This window comes from Sciurus vulgaris (assembly GCF_902686455.1).
Source record: "Sciurus vulgaris genome assembly, chromosome: 18".
Lineage (NCBI taxonomy): Eukaryota > Metazoa > Chordata > Mammalia > Rodentia > Sciuridae > Sciurus > Sciurus vulgaris.
In genome coordinates this window covers 22,749,746-22,772,785 of record NC_136479.1, presented here as the reverse complement: position 1 = coordinate 22,772,785, position 23,040 = coordinate 22,749,746, and the positions used below count along the sequence as shown (strand labels likewise).

The 23,040-nt window shown below is 41.3% G+C and overlaps 1 protein-coding gene across 1 annotated transcript in view; it reads left to right on the top strand.

The window, feature by feature from the left end:
- BCL7C (BAF chromatin remodeling complex subunit BCL7C) overlaps positions 1-16,604 on the top strand; it is a 28,802-nt gene extending 12,198 nt beyond the window's left edge. Inside the window, exon 6 of the mRNA XM_079120942.1 lies at positions 13,940-16,604. Within this exon, the coding sequence (XP_078977068.1) occupies positions 13,940-14,137 (198 nt within the window). The 3' untranslated portion in view covers positions 14,138-16,604. The remainder of the gene's footprint in view (positions 1-13,939) is intronic.
- Positions 16,605-23,040: the final 6,436 nt, after the last annotated feature.

The window sequence follows — 23,040 nt, the reverse complement described above, 5'->3', positions numbered from 1 at the left end:
GAGGTCCTGGTTCGGGTGTCTTTGATTTCCTTTAATTACCTTTTTTTTTTTTTTTAAGGGCTTTATTAATACAAAGCTATAAAGCATGAGAAATTTAAATGTGTCATGAACATAGTGGTTTTTTTTAATGCGAGAATCTTTATTTTGACAAATTAGGGCAGTGTAACAATTTTGACATGAAAAATTAAAAACAAAAGCAGGTAAAAATAAATGTTTACAGGGCTAGGGTTGTGACTCAGTGGTAGAGCCCTTGCCTAGCAGGTGTGAGGCACTGGGTTTGATCCTCAGCACCACATATAAATAAATTAAAGTTATTTTGTCCATCTACAACTAACAATAAATAAATGTTTACAAATTAATGTAGAAATAATACAAAAGAGGGTTTTATTATTTTTTTAGTTGTAGATGGACACAATACCTTTATTTTATTTATTTCTATGTGATGCTGAGGATAGAAGCCAGTGCCTCATGCTAGGCAAGCACTCTACCACTGAGCTACAACCCCAGTCAGTACAAGGGTTAATATTCTTAATGAGGATAAACCAAAATGTGATCAATTGTATAAAGCCTCTTCCCTTTATTAGATTTATACCTTTCTTCATATTTTTTTAAAACAATAGCTCTACTAAGATATAATTCACACACCATAGATTTCACCCATTTAAAGTGTACAACCCAATGGTTCTTTCTATATTCAGTTTCCACTTTCACCAAAGCCAATTTTAGAACATTGTCAACACCTCTGAAAGAATATATACTGTTAGCAATTACTCCCATCTCTTCCTTTCCAGATTATCACTAATCTATAGATTTGACTTTTTCTGTCTATATAGGTTTGACTATTTTGAGCATTTTATTATGTCTATATGTGGCCTATGTAGCCTTTGGTGACTGAAGTATCCTTCTTTTCTTTTTGCAATGGGCCTTGAGCATGCTAAGCAGCACTCTACCATTGAATTATGTCCCCAGCCTCCTAAGTTTTGTTCTGGTTTTTGGTACTGGGGATTGAACCCAGGTATGTGTTACCACTGAGCTACATCCCTACTGTTTTGAGACAGGGTTGCAAAGTTGCTGATGGCCTCGCTAAGCTGCTGAGGCTGACTTGGAACTTGCGATCATCCTGCCTCAGCCTCCCAAATTGCTGGGATTATAGGTGCACTACCATGCCCAGCTGAGGTAATCTTCAAAAAACAAAATTCAGGCCTTGAACTCAAAGATTTGGCTTGTCACCATAGCTAACTATAAGTGAACAGCATTGTTTTGATTTTGTCCCATGTATTTTCACCATTCTAGTGTAAATAATAGGCATGTCCTATTTATGGTAGTAAAATTTCTCTTTTTGAATAAACATATTTGCCTAAAAAAGTAAGTTGATGCTGGGTCTGCTGGTGCATACGTGTAATCCCATCAACTCAGGAGGCTGAGATAGGAGGATTGCAAGTTCAAAGCCAACCTCAGCAATTTAGTGAGACCCTAAGCAACTTAGTGAGACTCTGTCTCTAATAAAAAATAAAAAGGGCTGGGGATGTGGCTCATTGGTAAAGCACCCCCTGGGTTCAATCCCCCCCCAAAAAAGTTGATAACTCTAAAGGACAAATTTAAAAAGTAATGAATATAATATGTATCAAAGATTGAGGAGATGGGATACGAATGAAGTTTGGAAAACACTAGATTGTTTGACTTAAGGTTCCCCAGGACATAATTTGAAAACAACTCTCTGATTTAATTTTACTTTACTAATAACTTCTGTGAGAAAGTACATCATTTTACTGATGAAAGTCAGGACTGAGGGTGTAGCTAAGGGGTAGAATGCTTGCCTAGCATGCACAAAGCTCTGCAATGCAAAACAACAAAACAAAACAACAGGAAGCAAGTTCAGCAGAGAAGTAAGTGTCTTGTCCAAAGTCACACAGCTGGTGACAGGACCTAGGTCTGTCTGATTCCCCAAACCACCTCCTTACTAAATCTGGAAGTAGACAGAGCTGGGGAATGGAAGAGCAGTCTTGAGAGAAAACTGAACAATTAGACCAAAACATGTGAATGCCTGATTGTCTAAGTAGTCCTGGGTACCCCTTTAAACAGATATTCAAGTATTTCTATAAAACAGTTTAATTTATGCCTCTAAACAGAAATCCTAATTCAGTCACCATTGGGCTTTCTTCCTTTTGCCTTCCTGACCATTAGAGGTGTTCCCTGGGTATCCAGCATGTGTGAGAGTGGGTGGAGTCTAATCACTAGATCATTGTGGTTTCTGTTGGCTTCACTGTCCAAGTCCACAGTGGTTCCCTAAATCCATAGCTTCCGTGGGCACTGAATCTCTGGGCTGCCTAGGACTCTGTACATAGGGTCTCAGATTTTCTGGAATGTTAGCCAGCCACCTGATCTCAGGGCTGGCACTTCCCTGGATCACAGCCCTGGGGCATGAGCCAGGGCTCCCTCTCTTCCCTTACCGGCCAGGGGACTTTCCCATCCCTTGCTATCTATCACCTTCACCAAGACCCTCTGCCTCTACACTCAAACCCTACTCCATGTCTTATTCCTTCACTGTTGGCTTTAACAGCCCATTAAACTCACAACCAATTTCCAATAGAACTAGTTTCTTAAGAGTGCTCCATTCACACTCACAAAATCATTTCAATTCTGAGGTAAGTACTATTATTATTTCCATTTTACAGATGAGAAAACAGAAGCATAGAGAAGTTAAGTCACTTGTTCCCTAGTTGGTAAAGGCAGATTTGAACACACATAGTCTGACTTCAGAATATGCACTCTCAAACATACATTAGGAGTATTTTACCCATCATTTGTGACAATATTTTTGCATTCCTTATGTATTGGGACCCTCCAAAGGTAGTCTGTATTTACTTAGGAAACAGAACTGAGAATTCCCCTTTCCGGAGAGGAGCCCAAGTACCCCAGGACCTAGCTTTCCCATTCATCTATCATGCCAATCCTTTCAATTTCCTTTTCTGTGTGATGCCAGGAAAGTTCTAGCATCTCCTTCACTAATTATAAATCACCATTAAGTCCAAAACTCAGCCAACCAAATAAACTCTTAGGGCTAACTTTAAACATGCAAGTTAACATATTAAATCTGGAATCTGCCAAATACATGCACCCATATCAGTGAATGCAGCCCTTTGGAGTGTCATATTCTATTCTCACTGGTCTAACACCCTTCGAATCCATTTTTTTTTCCATACTCCCCATGTTTCTCCAACAAGTTAACGTTCTGCAATTCCTTTGATGTAAATTGTTTCCTTCTCCATTATTTTTACATAATGTGTACCTTCCCCGCTGGATCATGCTGAGATTTGACCCCAGTTAAAGACAAAATGGCAAAAGGGTGGTTTGGGTGGATTTTGAGAGAAATGAACATCCACTTTTGCCCAGGTGAGGAAATCCAGGGCTTTCAAATAGAGGAAACGGCCAGGTGCGGTGGCTCAGGCTTGTAATCCTGAGCAATTCTAGAGGCTGAAGCAAGAGGATCTCAAGTTTAAGACCAGCCTCAGCAACTTAGGGAGACCCTGTCCCAAAATAAAAAAATGTAAAAAGGACTGGAAATGTAACTCAGTGGTAAGTTATCCCTGGGTTCAATCCCTAGTACCAAAACAAATAAACAAGCAAAAACAAACAAACAAAAAACCTTAGTTTCCTAAAACCTGAAGGGTGGGCTACTTCCACTCACAAGGGAGACTGAATGTTTTAGGAGTTCAATATTGTCTGCTTCCTCTGGGTCCAGAACCATTCCAAATTTCTGTTCTTTCCTGATCAATATCTTAGTTTTGTGTTTTGGGATTTTTGTTTTTGCTTTGATACTGAGAGCAAATCCAGGGACATTTAACCACTGAGCCACAACTCCAGCCCCTTTTTCATTTTGAGACAGGATCTCGAAAATTGCCTAGGCCCTAAGTTTTGAGGCTGGCTTTGAACTTATGATCTTCCTGCCTTATCCGCCTGAGCCACTGGGATTACAGGTGCGCACCACACCCAGCAGTTTCTTAGTTTTTCCATGACAAATTTGTTGAGACTGAATTCCACTGTCACTGTAATTCAGCAAACCAAACAATTAAATTCTGTGCTTAACTTTTAGCAATAACTGCCCTGGGTCTACACAAGCAACAGACTGTTTTAGGCCTGTTGTAAAAGCATTTTGGTTCTTAGATTGTGACTTGAACTGAAAGTTAATAGACTTGAACTTGTGATTTTCTCTGCAATCATTCAAATGTATTGAAAAGCACCTGTGTTAGCAGTCAAGGGTAGCAATTGCTGCACTTGGCCTTTCCTCACAAGAAGCCACAGCCTGGATTAACTGGTCCCACTGTACACCATGGTTACTGGCATCCCATTTCCCATTGGCAAGGCGCTTAGCACTGTGCTCAAGTCCAAGGGCATTACCAGATCAATCCCCAAATCCTATCTTTTTGGATCTGGGACTATTCCCAATACCAATTATTTTATCAGTCAGGGTCCAAGTAGGAGCTATAAACCACAATGATAAAGTTTAACATTAGAATAGTTAATTAATTACTAAGAACTATTAGTAAAGGATTGGAACAATGGGGAATTGGCTAACGAGAGCTAAAGATAATTCCAAAGAATACAGAAATAACAGATATAAATATCAGTTACTGTCCTTAGGGCTGAGAGTGTTAAGGAAGAGTCCTCTCCCAGTAAAGGCATGGCAGAGAAGTGACTGGTGTGTCTCACCAATGGGTCCTCCTAGAAATCTGCACTCTGGGTTGTCACTGAACCTGCTGACCACTGAGAACTGCTGGAACCAAGAACCACAGCAAGTATACTCTGCAAGATCTCAGTGCTAGAGAGAGCTTTACCAATACTCTACCATCCTGTCTGCCTGTGTATCTTTCAGAGTACTCTTGGAAGGAACTGAGCACTCTAGAAAAACATGCTAATACAGGAATCCAGCCCTAGAGCATGTATTCCCAGTAAGAACCTAGTACTGGAAAAATCTGTACCAATACAGCTAACCCAGTGCTGGAGAAAACCAGATTGCTACAAAAGTCAAGTGCTGGAGGAAGATTGATGTGCCAGAGTTCGGTACTAGAGAAAGCCATGTGAAGGTCAAGACTGGTGGTGGGTGTGCAAAGACCATCCAAGTGTCAGAAGTCCACTCATGCAAAGGCAGCATGAGGCCTGGGGTTTGTGATGTACACCATTAGGAGAGGGGTGTGACAAGGTGGGTGCAAGCTTCCTAAGGGCTTTTCACTCTGGACATGCATCTAGGGCAGAGAACCACTGAGATATCCTCACATTACACGTCCTAGCAAAACTACAGCAAGATAAATGAAAACTCTTCCGGACCAGAACCTCGAAGAGCATCCCATCTTTTTGCAGTGTCCCTTCAGCGCCCTCTACCGACAAAACTCAGCATAGTGCTCTATGAAACACGTAACTAATGGAGCCCATTATCTCAAAGCGAGTACTTGAAGATGAATTTGGAGTTGAGAAGGAATACATTAAAAACTGACATAGACCCACATACTGAGAGCCAATACGTTAGGAATGGCTACTTCTGGAAACTTCCTCTTCCTGCAAAGACCAGTGAAATAACATATCCCTGGGAAAAGTGCAAGGATTAATGGCACCATGGAAGAATGGAAAAAAGCAGTATGGCCTATGGCAGTATACTCACCAGTATGGCCTATGCAGAAGTCAGATGGATCTTGGAGAACAGGCACTTTATCAGGTCATGACTCCAACAGCAGTTGCTGTCAGCTACAGGTCTTTCTTGGGTGAAAATTGATATGACTCAGGTGTGTAGTTAACCTGACTTTTTATCCATACCAAATGCAACACCTTCCAGGAGCAGTTTTGCTTTTAGCTGGTGAAGCCACCACGGATCTTCAGGTTGCCTCAAGGTTCTGTCAAATCTGCTCTATCATAAAACAATCCACAGAGGTTTTGACATTATTGGAGCTGATGAGCAGGAAGTGATAAGTACTTTAATTGCCTTAGTAAGACATACGCAAACTATAAACCTCATTAAGGATTCAGGGCCCACACCTAAGGGGAGTTTCTGCAGATTCAGTGGTTAGAGTATGAAAAGATATTTCCTTCAAAGTGAAAGACAAGTTGCACTCCATACAGCCTGTTCCTCCCTAAAAGAAACCCTATTTGAATGTCAGAGGCAAAAGACTGCCTCATCAATAGAATCACTTAAAGGGCTGCCAGTTTTGAGTAGGGATCAGAGCAGAAAAAGGCTCTGCAGAAGATCCCAGATACTAAAAGTTTCCATGGCAAATAGAGATGCTGTTTGGAACCTCTAGCATGCACAAATAGGAAATTCAAATCACAGATTCCAAGATTTTTAGTAAATCTCAGACTTTAAATTTAAAAAAAAAAATTGTAGTTTTATATGAACAGAATGCCTTTATATTATTTTTATGCAATGCTAAGGATCCGACCCAGTGCCTCACATCTTCTAGGAAAGTACTTTGCCACTGAGCTACAGCCCTAGCCCTCTAAGACAGTTTTTGCAGACAACTATCCTACTTTTGAGAAACCCTGCTACTGGGTGTTGATGGGGTCTAACCAGAGACATCAGGTGATCATGTGAGTTGAGCTTCTCCTCATGAGTGGAATGTCATCTGACTGATCCAACCATAGGGTTGGTTGTGTACAGCAGCAATCTATCAGCAAGTGGAAATGGTGTATAGGTTACCGAGATTGGAAAGGTCCAGAAGCTGTGAGCCATTTATATGAGCAGGCAGCTAGACATCTTCAATACCAACTCCTGCTTCATTGTCTTGTCTCCCTCAGTTAATGTCTGTGACCTCCTGGGTGTTTCTTATGACCAGGTAGAACAAACTCAAGGCTGTTTACAGATGAGTGTGCATGATCTGTTGTTACAACTTGCAGTGACAACTGTAGTACCACAGCCCTGCTTGGGTGAAACTGAAGGACAGTGAGGTGGTGAAATCCTCATTGTGGACAGAGTCTGGGGCAGGGCATGGACTGTTTACTCTAACTGGCATGAGAAATGAGCAGAAGCACAGATCTCTATTGATTTGAGGACAGTTGCTAATAGTTTGGTTAGACAGGAATTTGAAAGGAATAGGACTGGAAGATTGGTCACAAATATTTTTGAGCTCTTGTAATCTGTTTTTGAAACAGTTCTTCTCGATCAGTTTTACTTCAGTTGGAACCATTTTATTGTGGGACTAGATTGTTCTCTCTTCTGGTTTCTGAGTACTTTAGATGGGTGGTTAACTTTTCTTTATTTCTGATTTTATTGACTCTTGGCAGTTAGAACAGGATATTGGGTTCTCCCAAACAGACAAGTGGTGTAAGACAACACTGATTTATTATTTTATAGTTCCACAGGTCAGACTTTATGGGCTCGACTAGGTGCTCAGCTCAGGATCTCGGAAGGCCAAAGTCAAAGTGTTGGCTCATATGTAGAGTTCCTGGGAAGAATCCACCTCTGAGCTCATCCTCCATCTTCAAGTCCACAGTGCTTCAAATCTCTGACTTCCAGGCTGGGGTTGTGGCTCAGTGGTAGCGTGTTCACCTAGCACTCATGAGACCCTGGGTTCGATCCTCAGCACCACATAAAAAAATAAGATAAAGGTATTATGTCCACCTACAACTAAAACATATATTTAAAAAATAAAAATCTCTGACTTCCTCTTCTGCTTCCAGCTGGGGAAAACTGCTCCGTGGTAGAGTATGTGCTTTAGTGTACACAAGACCCTGCCTGGACTGGGTCCCAAGCACCAAAAACAAACAAAAATGGTGAACCCCATGGGGTCTTGATCTTTGTATCTTAACATCAACTGACTTGGAACTTTACATTTGCAAAATCCTTTCACAGCAGTACCTAGATTAGTGTGTTTTTGAATAACCAGGAACAGGAATCTGGGGGAGAATTCTTCAGAATTCTGCCTACCACCCTAAGGAATCTTTGTCTTTGCCCCAGACCTTGAGAGAAAGCAGGTCTCTTCCACCACAGGTTTCTTTTTTTTTAGTTGTCAATGGACATGCCAGGCAAGCGCTCTACCACTGAGCCACAACCCAGCCCCTGCCACAGGTTTCTTAGATACCAGCACAAAAGAAAAGAAATTGTGGTACAGTTTCTATCCCCTGTACAATTACAGTCAACTCCTCAGTTGGTTTATAAATTCTTAGCAACTTTGTGTGAGTTGGAAAAAGGGGCCCTTTTCTTAAAACAATTTACTGCTATCAGAAATTTCTTTTTTTTTACGGTGCTAGGGATTGAACCCAAACCCTTGTGCTTGCAAGGCAAGCACTCTATCAACTGAGCTTTATCCCCAGTCCAGAAAATTTTTGTAATAACTATACAAAACTATGTTCACCCAAAATCGAATGGCATCTTCAGTTGTGGGGTGTATGACATCCACAATTATGAGCAGTTACCCTAATCCTATTAGATCCTGTGGTCTTAGATACACTTTCTGTATTCCAACCACTTGCCCACCCTGGCTTTTGTCTATAGAGACATTTATCCCTCAGAATCTTTTTTGTTGTTGTTGATGAACCTTTATTTATTTTTATATGTGGTATGAGAATCGAACCCAGTGCCTCACACATGCTAGGCAAGAGCTCTACCACTGAGCTGCAACTCCAGCCCTCAGAATCTTTTTTTAAATTGAGTACTGGAGATTAAACCCAGGTTACTTTAGCACTGAGGTATATCCTCAGGCCTTTATCTTTTCCTTTTTTGTTGTTGTTGTTTTTGAGATAGGGTCTCCCTAAATTCCTGAAGACCTCGCTTACTTGCTGAAGCTGACCTTCAACTTACTTGTTTTTTTAAATTTATTTTTTAGATGTAGATGGATCTTTATTCATTTATTTATATGCAGTGCTAAGAATCGAACCTAGTGCCTCATACATACTAGGAAGGCACTCTACCACTAAGCCACAACCCCAGCCCCATGACTTGAACTTATGATTCACTGCCTCGGCCTCCCAAGTTGCTGGAATTATAGGTGTTGCCACCATGCCTGACCTTTGTGTGTGTGTGTGTTTCAAAAGGTTGAACCCAGGTTGCCTTAGCATTGAGCTCTATCCTCAGCCCCTTTTATTTTTGCTTTTGAGATAGGGTCTCACTAAGTTGCCCTGGTGAACTTGTGATCCTCCTGTCTCAGCCTCCCTAGTAGCTAGGATATAGATGTGTGCCACCACACCAGACCCCAGAATCTTTCTTTATGACATTTTTCATTGATTTATTTTTCTGTTGGTGACACAGGGGAAATGTGAAATGAAATCACCATCAATTGGCCGGGCACAGTGGCGCACACCTGTAATCCCAGCGACTCAGGAGGCTGAGGTAGGAGGATTGCAAATTTGAAGCCAGGCTCAGCAATTTAGCAAGGTTCTAGGTAACTTGGTGAGACCATGTCTCAAAATAAAAATAAAAAGGGCTGGGACGTAGCTCAGTAGTAAAGGACCCCTGGATTCAATCCTTGGTATCCCCCCAAAATTGTCACTGGTCTAATCCAGTATTTTGTTATATTCATACACAAATATTCAAGATCCTGCAAGAAACAAACTCTGAAGTAACAGCAACATTAAGGTAATAAAATAAGTCACTAATGTTACTGTCTCTATCTATACCACATGTATAAGTATATATATTTGTTTTTGTTTTGTTTTGTTTTGTGGTGCTAGGGATGGGACCCAGGGTCTCACACGTGCTAGGCAAGTGCTCCATCACTGAGCTACACCCCAACCCCATGTATAGATACAGATCAAAGATATATATGATCAATAACTGTGCATTGTGCGCACACGCACACACGCACACATACACACACATACAGTCACATATATACATAATATCCTCCTCACAGGAACCCTTTTTGGGTGGGGATTATTAGCTGTACTACATAGATAAGAAAAGTGAGGCTCAGTGATGTTATATTACTTACCAAAGGTCAGGGATAATAAGAAGCTGAGTCAGATTGAAACCTCTGCCCACCAATCCAAAGTCAGTGCTCCTAACCACTTTTGTGGAGATTAGTGTCCTGAATTGCGACCTTTGCTCTGTGCCTCCTGAATAGAAGCCAGGTCTGTTCTGTGGTGAAGCCAATGTCCCAATCTGGGACAGGGAAGAGTCCTGGCATGTCCTGGTCCTATTCATGGGAATGGCCTGAAGGGAAAAGGGTGATAGGGGGCTGTCTGTGGGTAAAAGAAGGCAGCCAATGGGACTTGGAGGCGTTGGGAATGATAGGGCCCTGCTCACCAATTTATCTCCAGTGCCTGGTTCCTGGCTGGTGTTCAGTCACCGCATGCTGAGTGACCAGGTGCCTTCCTGATCAGCCAGTGGACAGCATGCCACACAAAGTCTCCTCTGTAGGCTGCACCTCTGATGTCAGCTTCTGCTATCAACCCCTACCCTTTCCAGTAAATTAACTCATTGGAACTGGACTCGAGAGCATCTGTTGTTGGCCCTCTGCCAAGTGCTTTATACACCTCTTCTTATTTGAAGTCCTCACAAGAACCCAACAGCAGATTATTTCATATTTGAAAGACTTCTGAGCTGGAAAGAAAGATCCACTCAATTTAAATTGGTCAATTTAAATTGGCTGTATTTAACAAAAAGAAAAAAAAATTAAAGCCTTTTGTTCATAGGGGAATTAGGCTTTGATACAAATTTAAAGTATCTTAAGTAATTTAAACTGCAAATACAAATTCAATATGGCTGCTTATTTTAGCTACTTCATTTGCTTTAAGCATACACAAATACAATGCGTATAGAATTTCTTGGGCTGGGGGTATACTCAGTGGTAGAGCACTTGCCTAGCAAATGTGAAGCCCTGGATTCAATTCCCAGCACCAGACAGACAGACAGTCACATACAAACAGAGAATATATTCAAACCTGCCATCAAGTGGTTATAATATTTATAAAAACTGTGGGTTTAATTTTTTAAAAAAGTTTTTAGTTATAAAGAACTAAATACCTAATTCTAAATACAGTACCTTTATGTATTTTATTTATTTTTATGTGGTGGTGAGGATTGAACTCAGGGCCTCACACATGTTAGGCAAGTGACCTACCACTGAGCTGTACCTCTAGCCCCTGTGGATTTAATCTTTGCTTATTCTTCCAACACTTTCCTGGGGCCTTTCTAAGATTTCAGTAATTCTACCAGTTATTATTTATGTATTTTCCTAGAGTTTCTGTGATCCTACTAGATCTAAAAGAATAAGGAAACTGTTCCAGAACAGGCTGTGGTTGCAGGTTCTGGGCAAAGACATGTTGTCAGGTTGAGTGGTTCTAAGGTTCAAATCTGAGCTGCTCATCATTAGCACTAGCACTTTTTTAAGGTGAAATTTTTCTTGTTACCATGTGGTGCTTTTAACTTTCTTTATCTGTTTTCTGTCTTCCTTTTGTATGCTTTAAAAAAACATTTTAAGCTAGGCTCTGTGTATTCCTGTAATCCTCAGAAGGCTGAGGCAGGAGGATCACAAGTTCAGTGCCAGCCTGGGCAACTTAGTGAGACCCTGTTTCAAAATAAAAATCCAAGAGGGCCAGGAATATAGTTCAGTGGTAGAGTGCCCTGGGTTTAATCCTCAGTACTGAAAAAAAAAAGTTTTATTATGGAAATTTCAAACATATAGAAATAAATTTCATAGTACAGGAAACCACCACTCAACTTTACCAATCATCAACTTGTGGCCACTGACTCTTGCCCCTTATTATTTTGAAGCAAATCCCAGATATCATAGATAAAATTCTATGTGCTCAGTCAGTAGCATTAAGTATATTCACATTGTTGTGAATCACCAGCACCGTCCACCTCTAGAACTCTTCTCATCTGGCCAAACTGAAACTGTAAACTGTTCCCCATTCTCCTCTTCCCCCAGGCCCTGGCAACGCCCTTTTCACTTTCTGCCCCTATGAATTGGACTATTCTAGGTATCTTATACAAGTGGAATCATACAGTCTTGGTCCTTTTGTGACTAGATTACTTAATATCCTCTAGTTTCATTCATGGTGTAGCATGGGTCAGAACTTTCTTCCTTTTCAAAACAGAATAATATTCCATGGTATATAAATACCACATTTTGTTTATCCATTTTTCTATCAGTGGACATGTGGATAAGTTCCATCTCTTGATTATTGTAAATAATGCTGCTATGAATATGGGTGTTTAAGTATGTCTTTGAGTCTTTACTTTTAATTCTTTTTGGAATTGCTGGATATTTCTGAGAACCTGCCATGCTGCTTTCCACAATGTATGCGCCCCTTCATCTTTCTGCTCACAGTGCACAAGGGTTTAAATTTTTTCATATTCTCTCCAACATTTATTATTTTGTTTCTTTAGATAGTAGCCATCCTGATGGATGTGAAGGATATCATTGTGGTTTTGATTTGCATTTCCTTAATTAGTGATATGTCGAATATCTTTTTATGTGCTTGTTGGGCCTTGTATATCTTCTTGGTCCTTTGCTGTTTTTGATTTGTGATGGTGTCTTGCTCTGTTGCCTAGGCTGGCCTTGAATGACTTGGCTTAAGCCATCCTCCTAGCTTAGCCTCCAAAGAAGCTGGAGTTATAGGTGTGTACCACCTTGTGGGGCACCTTTATTTTTATTTTTATTTTCATAATACTGGGAATTGAACCCAGGGGCTCTACCACTGAGCTACATCCCCAGTCCTTTTAATTTTTATTTTGAGACAGGATCTTGATAAATTGCCCAGACTGAACTTGAACTTGTGATCCTCCTGCATTAGCCTCCTGAATAGTCAGGGATACAGGTGTGTGTCACTGTGTCCAGCTCCTTTAACATTTTTTAATTGGTTTAAAATTGGCATTGTTAAGCATACAAATACATTCTAGATACTAACCCCTTATCATACAATCTGGGAATCTTTTGTGATGGGATCTAGCACTCAATATTTTTTTAAGCTTCCCAGGCGGAGGGCTATTTTATTAGGAGATTAGGTAATCTGTCTAAGTTAGTTCTCATTAGGATGCACGAGTCTTCTACCACCTGGTGACTTTATGTGTTTATCAGTGCTGTGCAGTCATGGTTAGGGTTCTTGCTTTCCTGGTGTTACCAGACTTCCAGTTCTCTGGTTCTAGTCTTTCCTCCTCATGCAGGAAGATACTAGTTAATATTTATTCCTTATAGAGGAAATATAGAAACAAAATATCCATATATTAACATAACTATTATCAAAATGATACATCATCACTTTTCTGGGTACAACTACCTTTTTAAAGACTTTATCATAGCTTTCTACTTTGGAGTGACTTATAGATTCACAGCTTTTCCCAGATATTTTACATAAGCATATTGATGAGTAAATATTTTAGGGTACCCAAATTGTAACAGGTTGGACAGTGAGAGTTCATTTATCACCACCCCTGATGTCTTTAAAATATCCTTGTTTTCTGGTATCAAAAAGGATGCTGCAGACTCATCCTTATTCCTTGTCTCAAGGAATTAAATCAGTCACACTCCAAGAAGCTCTGATTATTTAAGTGATAAATAGTATTAGACATTGTTAGTAGAGCGTAAAGTCCAGGACCTCAAATGGTGACAGAGTTAGAAAAAGTTGTCCTTAAGGTAAAATTTATATTCATCTTTCCGATTTAACATATCACTGCTGGGCATTGCCTTCCTGATGGTCCGTGGATTCACCAGCCACACTGAGGTTGATGTTATCATTAAGTCCATTTAACAACTGAACGGAGATTGCACAAAATTATTTGGTTTGACCAGAATCACATTGCAAGGAAGTGTTGTGGCTGGAATTCACCCAGCACTATTTTCAGAAACAGCTCTGCCATCAACCTCTTGTCTGCTGTCAGAAACACAGAACTTAGTCATTGCCAAGAGACTTCCACCAAGTCCTCTCATTTAGGACTCCCAAGGGTACTGCTAGCATTGGGAGGGGTGAGGAGAAAAGGAAACACTACCCAGATTTTCTTCTCTCCCTGCAGGATTCGGGAGTCAGAATGACAAGGAGAGCCCTCCATGAGAAAGGCCTGAAGACAGAGCCCCTCAGAAGGCTCCTACCCAGAAGGGGCCTCCGGACAAATGCCCGGCCTAATTCCACTGGGCCTGATACGAGAGCTCCCGGGGCAGGAAGCAAGACCCCTAGGGCACCCAGGACGATCCCCCAAGGGAAGGGGAGGTGAGCCTGCTCCCCGGGCAAGGCGAGGCCCTCAGGGGCTCCCCTGGCCACCCCAAGATTCAGCCACCCACCGGTACCCTGCGGGCAGAGCTTCCCAGCTTAACACCCACCGCGGGAACGTCAAGGGCAAGCGTTTCTACCCTTGCCCTGAACCTAAGGTCACGGAACCCATCTTGCTCCCCACCTGCGCCTTAGTGTGTGGGAAGAAATTAGGGCAGACATCGGACCATACCAAGCGCCTGAGGACGCCTCGAGGAGACCCAGCGGCGCCTGGAGCGCACCGGAAGTTGGACACCAGACTGCCTTGCCAGCCTCCTCACACCAGCCCCGCCACGCGCCAAATGGCCCGAGTGTGCGTGCAACGCGGTCGCGGCCTTGACTCTTGGAGAGGGGCCCTGTCCTGTTGGTGCCGTGCCGCAGGGACCACACCGGTGAGGGGCTGCACCATCACGAGGGGTGCTGGAGGTGCCAAAGACTGGCCTTGAGCTGCCCGCACCATCACGTGATGCCCACACGGCTCTGCGACGCCACGCATGCGTGGGGACTGGGTGCTGCAGGCGCCTCCCCAAGAGCCTGTGGGTGCCTGGCCTCTGAGCTGCTGGAACTTACACCAGGGTGCTAATATTGCCAGCCAACCTAGGAACCCACATGGTCCACAGGCCTTCCACCCTACCTCCTGCTGCAGGACCCACATGGAGGGACGGATGGAGACTTCTGGGGCAGCCCTAAGCCAACCCACCCTACCTGGAAAATCCCCACCTGGAGAAACCCATGGTGAATGAATGGTCCAAGGGCTCTCACCAACCTCTTGCTTCCTGACTTTATTATTGGGCCTATCATACTAGGAAATAATAGCAGCTCCCATTTATCAAGAGCTTACTCTGTGCCAAGCAGTGTGGTTTATGGGAATTATCTCATTTAATCCTCACAACATCCTTGTATCATAGATATTATCAGCATTTTACAGATGGAGAAACAGTCTCCAAGAGGTTAAGCGACTTGCCCGAAGTCACACAGCCAGTGTGTGGCAGAACCAGCATTCAGACCTAGGTCTGCCTGTCTGACTCCACAGCTGGTGCTAGTATGCCACTTCTTGTGCTGGACACGGTGGGATTAAGGCTGTGAGTTTGACAAGGCATCCATTTATGGAGCATCCATTTTTCTCAGTGGTAAATTATACAGAACACTTTTCATACTTAGGTACTTGATGGGAGGAAAGCAAACATTTGTACCAATGATTGAGATCGCGTAGAAATTTGATGCTTAAGACTAGTGCTTCCGGTTCAACCCATGGATCCCTGAAGTGACCTCTTTTCAGACCTCTCTAGAGTGATGTTGGTGAAGGAAGCCCAAATCAGGACCAGCTCCTGTGTGGGAGCTTCCTGGAGGTGTAGGAAGAGGGCCTCTGTGCACCATTTGCTATCCCACTGAGTTGCTTGGGAAGCTCAAATAACAAAGTTCTGTTAATTAAGGTTTCCAAATTTCCAACAGATATTAATCATCAGAACTTAGAAAGGAAAAACTAGAATTCTAAGGAATTCCTGAAATCTGTTATTCTGTATTTTTCATTAACTTTTTGTATTTTTAAAAACAAGTAAATACACATTTAGTAGCTGTTAAAAAGAACTGTAGTCCCGGCTGGGTGCACCCTTATAATCCCAGAGGCTCAGGAGGCTGAGGCGGGAGGACTACAAGTTCAAAGCCAGCCTCAGCAATTTAACAAGGCCCTGTCTGTAAATAAAATATAAAAAAGGGATGGGGATGTTGCTCAGTGATTAAGCATCCTGGGTTCAATCTCTGGTATGAAACAAAACAAAACAAAACTGTAGGCCATAGCAGGTATTCCAAAACTGGAAATACCAGCAAACACTTTTGGGTAACATTTAAATAACAAAGTGTTTTAAATAACTACATTCATGAATCTAGTTCATGACTTCACAGTCATGAATTGAAATTGCCAATATAAGACTTGTTTACAAATCATTTTATTTCTTGGAACATCATTCACAGGATTTGTATAAAATATACTATGCATGTAAATATGTTATCTTATTTGCGAAGGTGACTCACTGTTAACTGTACACAGACCCACAATACAATTTTTCCCCCATTCTGGGGTGCTCTGCTACTGAGAAATGTCTCCACCCCTTTTCTAAATTTTATTTTGAGACAGGGTCTCACCAAGTTTCCCAGGCTGGACTCAAACTTGCCATCCTTCTGCCTCATATTACAGGTGTGCACCACTACACCTGGCATAAATACACTTTTAATATGTCAACAACTACAAAAGAATGAATTGGATTGTGACAACTTTTTTCCTATGTGCTCCTATCCCAAGTTCCAGAAATGTCTATGTTAACTTCAGTTTCCATGTGTCAGCATTTTCTTTTCTTGCTTTTGACTTGCTTTTGAATTCCTCTGTATTGTTAAGCATTCATTCTCACAGGAGAATTATAGTACTTTTTCCCATTTTGGCAATTTCTTCACTGATTGTCTTTGAGATTTGGAAAAACATAAATTTCCCGGTAAATGCCAGAAAGGAATTTCTGCATAGACACTTCCCTGGGCTGGGCAGCACTGGCAAGGCAAGTCTGGGCAGAAATATGACCTAGTGTTTTTGTTGTTGTTGTTGTTGTTTGTTTGTTTGTTTGGTCCTGGGGACTGAACCAGGGGTGCTCGATCACTGAGCCACATCCCTAGACCTATTTTGTATTTTATTTAGAGACAGGATCTCACTAAGTTGCTTAGCACCTCGTTGTTTTGCTGAGGCTAACTTTGAATTCAAGATTCTCCTGCCTCAGCCACTGGGATTACAGGCATGTGCCACCACAACCAGCTATGACCTAGTGTGTCAAGTTCAATCAGTAAAGCTTCCTGGTGTCAGAGAACTTAGAGTCAAAGGATCCAAATATGGATCCTAGCTCTGTCACTTCCTGGTTGTGAGACTAGGAAAATCACTTTACCTCTTTCAATTTACTCACTTTCAATTTAACAGACTAACATCTGGGAAAGAATATGCTTGCTTTGTGAGGCAATATTACAGGGGGATTAAGAGTGTGGCTTTGGAGTCAGACAGTCTGAGGTTCAAATCCTAGCTCCATTACTTACTACCTCTTTGATTTGGGGCAAGTTCTAACCACTTCATTTTTCTCTTCTGTAAAATGGGGACACTGATTGAATCTATTTAATAGGATTTTGTTGAGTTTAAATGAGATCACACATGAAAATGCTTAACACAGAGCATGGTACATTGTAAATGCTTGGTAAATGTGGACGTGTAGTTATCATTATCTGCTGTATCTACCTCACAGGGCAGTTGTGAGGATGAAGTGGGGTATCCTGGGGAAGTGACTTCTAAACTGTGAAGTAGTATCCACACATCTCTCTTTCCTTCAGAGATGAGATGGTCAGAAGCTATGGGCAGAAGTTAGTGGCACCCCCAAGTAGGGGGCCTGATGATTCTTATATTCACAGAAAGTAGCTGTGTTGAGGAGATGTCATCATGGTTAACTGAAAAACAGGGTGCAAAGTGCTCTTAGGTGAGGGTTAATTGCAATCAAGGGGGCAAACTCCAGCATAGTATGACTGTTGGAGACAGAGAGAAAACTGATTTCAGACAGAGGCTTTGCAGGAAAGATGACATTAAAAGAAATCTCCCCACCATATGACTTATTAAAATAGGGGATCAAATCAGAGGAAAGGGACATGTAACAAAAGGTGGTAAGGAGGGCTGTCTGACTCTTGTCTGAAATTCTTATTGGGGAAAGGCTGAACTTAGGGCATAGTCCTACTAGTTGGATCCAGTGTGTCCTCTCCTGCTGTGCATGCACATGAGATGTCATTCATTCCCTAGACCTTAGACCAAATGTGGTTCAGAGGGCCTTCCAAAGATGACCTCAGGTAATCCTGACAGCAGCCCCATAAAATAAATACTAGCACGACTTTCATTTTGCAGATGAGGGCTTGGAGTCTGGGAAGGTTAATTCAGTGCCTGAGGATACAGTGCTCTATGCTGTGGAGTCAGGATTCAGACGGAGTCCAAGCCTTTCGCCTGCTCTGAGCTTCCTCAACCCACCAGGTGCCAGATTGCTGATCTTGAACGAGAAAGAAGTTCAAGTGTATATGGTTTTTATGCCCAAGTGTCCTCCACTCTTACCTTCAGTAATCATTCTTTCTTCCAATATTACTCTACTTCCTTGTTTGCTGCTTATTTGCTGTTTTTCTCTGCTTAGCCCTTAAGGTGGGGTCTCTGCCCCATCCCTGGACTCTTTTTCTTGCACACAGGTGGGATTTCTTCTTTATGCCAACAGCTTCAGCTACTGGTCATCTCTCATTACCAGACTTTTCCTTCTGAGCACCAGACTGATCAACATACTGCCTCCTTGATAACGCCTCCTCTGAGATTCCAGGTTCCTGACTGATTCAGCATCTCTCCTTAACCTGCGTCTCCTGAGTTCCCCGCTCCTTACCAGGGCCTCCTAGTTTCAAATACTAATGTGGTGGGGAATCTAAGAAGCTTTCAAAGATGAAGACTCTTGAATAAGTTCTTGGGGCTAGAGATGGAATGCAGGGTACATTCTCTCAGAGCTACCAACAGTTTGGAGGTAAATTGGAGATCAGAATCCATTATTTAATCAGTCACCTGTCCACTGAGTACCCAGTGATGTGCCAGGTTCAATAGCCCATGCCGAGGATGTATTCGTGAGTAAATCCCTGGTTTCGGGGATCTTCCAAGCTACTAGGGAAGACTCTCCAAATACAAATTCTTACATAAAACTGTGTTAAGTGTTGTGAAGGAAAAGTTTAAGGTGGTATGAAAGAATATAATAGATCTAAGTGTGGGGGAGGGGTTCAAAGAAGGCCATTTTGATAAAAGTGACAATTACTATATTCCTGAGACCTGGCTAGAGGGAAGAGAATTCTATATAAAGGCACCAGTAGGCACACAAAGGCCTAGAGGTGGGAAAGAGCTTCATATGTTGGGAAAACTGAAATGCAGTCTGTGTAGCTGGGGCTGTGACAGGAGCAGACTGGGTGGGAGACATGGTAAAGAACTTGGAATTTTTGGTTTAGCTTTTTTTTAAAATAATTTCAAAATTTCAGAACATTGTGGGACTAGTACAAAAGAGTATTGTTAACATTTACCCCATTTGTTTTATCACTTGCTCTCTATCCTGAACATTCATACAATTGCCTTTATTCTGAGCTATTTGAGAATATGTTACATACATTTTGTTTTTTTACCCCTAAATATTTCGTCTGTTTCCTATCATAATACAATTGCCCACTTCACTAAATTTAACATGGATGCAACGTGGCAGCTAATTTACCACCTCTCTTGTCAATTGTCTCTATAATGTCTTTTATATAGCATTTTCCCTTGTAATGCAAGATCCAGTCTAGGAATGATGTGTTTCATTAAGTTGTTATTTCTCTTTAGTATCCTTTAATCTAGAATAGGTAGTCTTTCTTTGTCATTTATGATGTCGACATTATTGAAGAATGCAATCTTCCCCTTTATTTTAATAGACTGTTTCTCCCTTTGGGTTTGTCTGCTGTTTCTTCATTTTTTTATATGCGTAATGCGTTCATGGCTTAAGACTGTGTATGTGATATTGTGTCCTTCTCAGTGCAACAAGAGATACACAATATCTATTTCTTCCTCTTTGGTGATTTAAATTTTGATCACTTAGTCAAGGCATAGTCTGATTTCCCAATCTAGAATTACTGTTTTTCCCTTGTAACAAATAAGCAATCCATGAGGAGATACTTTATGACCACAGAGATATCCCACTCCATGTCAAAGGTCATAAATAGATTTATTATCTACTGATAGATAATCCTTGCCTGAACATATACCATGTTGGTTAGAAGATGCTAACTCCTTAACTCTAGGACTCACTTCATGTTTATTAGTCAACATTTGACATTTCTTTTGCCCACTTGTTTATATATTTACTGTTAGTAGGGGCTCTTGGATTTCTATTGTTTTCCAGTGATTTTATGATTAATTGGTAACCTTAATTATCTTAGTGCCAAAATTGCCCCAGATTGGGCCATGGAAACCCTTTAAAACTAGAAGCATGAATTTCATTTCTACTTCAATGAAGTAGATGATTCAATTTGCATGTAAGGCCACCCTGACTGCTAAGAATTGCAGGCATTGGAGTGAGGAGCAAAAGGGGACAGACTGGGACTCCTGAAGTGTTCACTGTTTGGGGTGTGTAGAGGTGCATGGTAGGAGATGATAGGTCTGTGGAGACCAGAACACATGAGCCTGGGATATTAGGCCAATTCTTGAGTGTTCTGGGGAACCACTGAAGAGTTCTAAGCAGAGGAGTGAGTGACAGGGATGACTTTAGATTGTTCTGACAGCCAGGTGAAGATGGTGGAGGGCTCTCTAATGCTGTGGCTCTAAAGTAACTATGCTTGTCTTTAGTCACTGGGGATTTCTCAGTTGGGTCCCTATGCCTGGAATGTGCTCCTTGTTCATCTGGGCACAAAAACGATGATCAAAACACCTGTCTCAACTGCATTTATCAGCCCCAGGTAACATGACAGCACACCCACCCCCCTTCTTTCCTTATTTTGGCTGATGCCATACAACTTGCTTTAGGGACCTTTTCCCAGCCAGGTACAATGTAGATGAGTGTGCATGGACTGGTCCCTGAGCATTGCTGAAGTCTGTTTGGGGACTCTGATCATTTGCTTTGGCATGCTTTGAGTTCAGCATGATTTCTGTCATTCAAGCAAGTACCCTTTCAAACCTGGGCACTGTGCCCTCCCCATCCCACCCAACCCCCTCATACCATGGGAGTTGAGTTCCAAGTCTGGAGGGACTTCATAGTGCGCCTTCTTATTAGGGGTGGTGGTATATAGGAAAGCCACAATCCTGCCTAGGGGGTGCTGTCGACTCCTTAGCAGACACAAATAAAGCAGAAATTTTAAGAGACCGGAGGGAGGGGCTGATGCTGTGGAAGCCCAGGAAACGCTAACTTTTTTTTTCTGATAGGAAAAATCAGGGTAGGTCCCCAGAGAAGGCAGCATTTGAACTGGGACTGGAGGGTAAAGAAGACTGTTCGCCATTTTACAAAAGAAATATTTGATCATTCAGTGGGTACATGGAAATAAGAAAAGCAAAACCCCACATCTTCATATTTTATTCACATTGTCAACACAATTATTATTGGTTACACAATATTCCATGAGGCAAATACTCCATTGTTTGTCCCTTATTATTGGAATGATTCATTTTAGACCTCATGATATTGGCTTGGGGCCTATGGCTAGGCAGTGGGGATAAAAGGAACTCTGGGGACTAGATACAACTCAGGCGTCAATGCTTGAACCCATCCGCTCATTCTATTCCACCACACACCAGGCCCAAGCATGGAGACATGGTCTCTGTCCTGTCGAATCTAATCTCTCTTATGACTCTGTAGTCATAAGTGGAAAAATTCACTCTTGAGCAACTGTACAGTGCCACAACAGAGGTACAGCATTGCAAATGTGGAAAAGTCTAGAGATGCATGTCAGAAGACCAAGTTCACGTGGACACTACCAAGTACTTCTCTATTCACGGGCACAAAGACATCCTACCTACTCTTAGTTGTTTTTTTTGTTTGTTTGTTTTGTTTTTTCCTGTTTTCTATGTCAAATAGTCCCTTTCTCCCACTTTGTTACACTATTTTCCAAAATCTCAATCTACATGTTTAATTTTGTTCATTTTATTTTTTGTTCTTTTTGAAACTAAAAAGCATTTAATGCTGTTAATTTACCTCTATATGTAACTTTGGCTGTTTAAATTATTTTCTAAATAATCCATTTTTAATCTTGATGTACTCCTGAAGGATAATTTGAGATACTATTTGTTTTTAAATTTCTAAGTGGTGTGTTTTATATTATTGTTCGTTATACTGCATTTTGATCAGAGAATGACTACTAGAATTTCTACTTTCCAAAACTGAAATGTTCTCTGTAGTTTAATATTTATTGAATTTTGTCACTATCCATGAAACTTAAAAAGGAGTTTTACTGGTTGTTTTCAGAGTAAAAAAATTATATGTTCATATCTTCTATGTCCTTATTTATTTTTTGATTACTTGTCCAGAAAATGTGTTAGAATATTTCTAATAAAATCATTTCTCATGTTTTTTTCTTTTTTTTTTTTCAGTACTAAGAATTGAACCAGGGCATTCCATGTGCTAGGCAAGCACTCTGCTTTGTCCCCAGCCCTTTCCTTGCATTGTTAATATTTTATTTTACAGGTTTTGTTGTTTATTTAACACATATGAAATTAAATCCCTTCACTGTTAATTATACCTTTCAGAGAGTGAGGCTAAGAGTTTGGTTTCTGTACTCAACTAGCCTAGAGATTTAGATCATAGCTCTCCCATTTATTAGCTTAGGTTCTTCTCCATAAAATGGAAATTATAATGGTATCTCTCTGTATAACTTCTCATATTAAATGAGATGATGAATATAAGCACTCAGAGTACTTCCTGGCACATAGTAAGTGCTCAATAAAGCTAGTTGGTATTATGATCATTCTCATGCTGCCTGACCATTATTGGCACTGAGGCCTTTGGATAGAAATAGTCTTTAGGAACCTCTTTTCTTATCTATCCAAAACATATTTGATAGACAGGGTGCCTCATATAGAACATTAGAAGGCATTATAAAAAAAAAAAAAAAAAAAAGGAAGGGAAAAAGTTGACAGCTTCCTAGCTCTCAAAAACACTTCCAGGGAGGGGACTAGGGATTGAATCCAGGTCTCACCTATGCTAGGCAAGTGCTCCCCCACTGAGCTACAGCGCCCCCCCCAACACTCAATACTTTATTTTTAATGATAGGATCATGAGGGAGACCCATAGATTGGCACAAGAATATATCAGTGGTAAGTTCCAA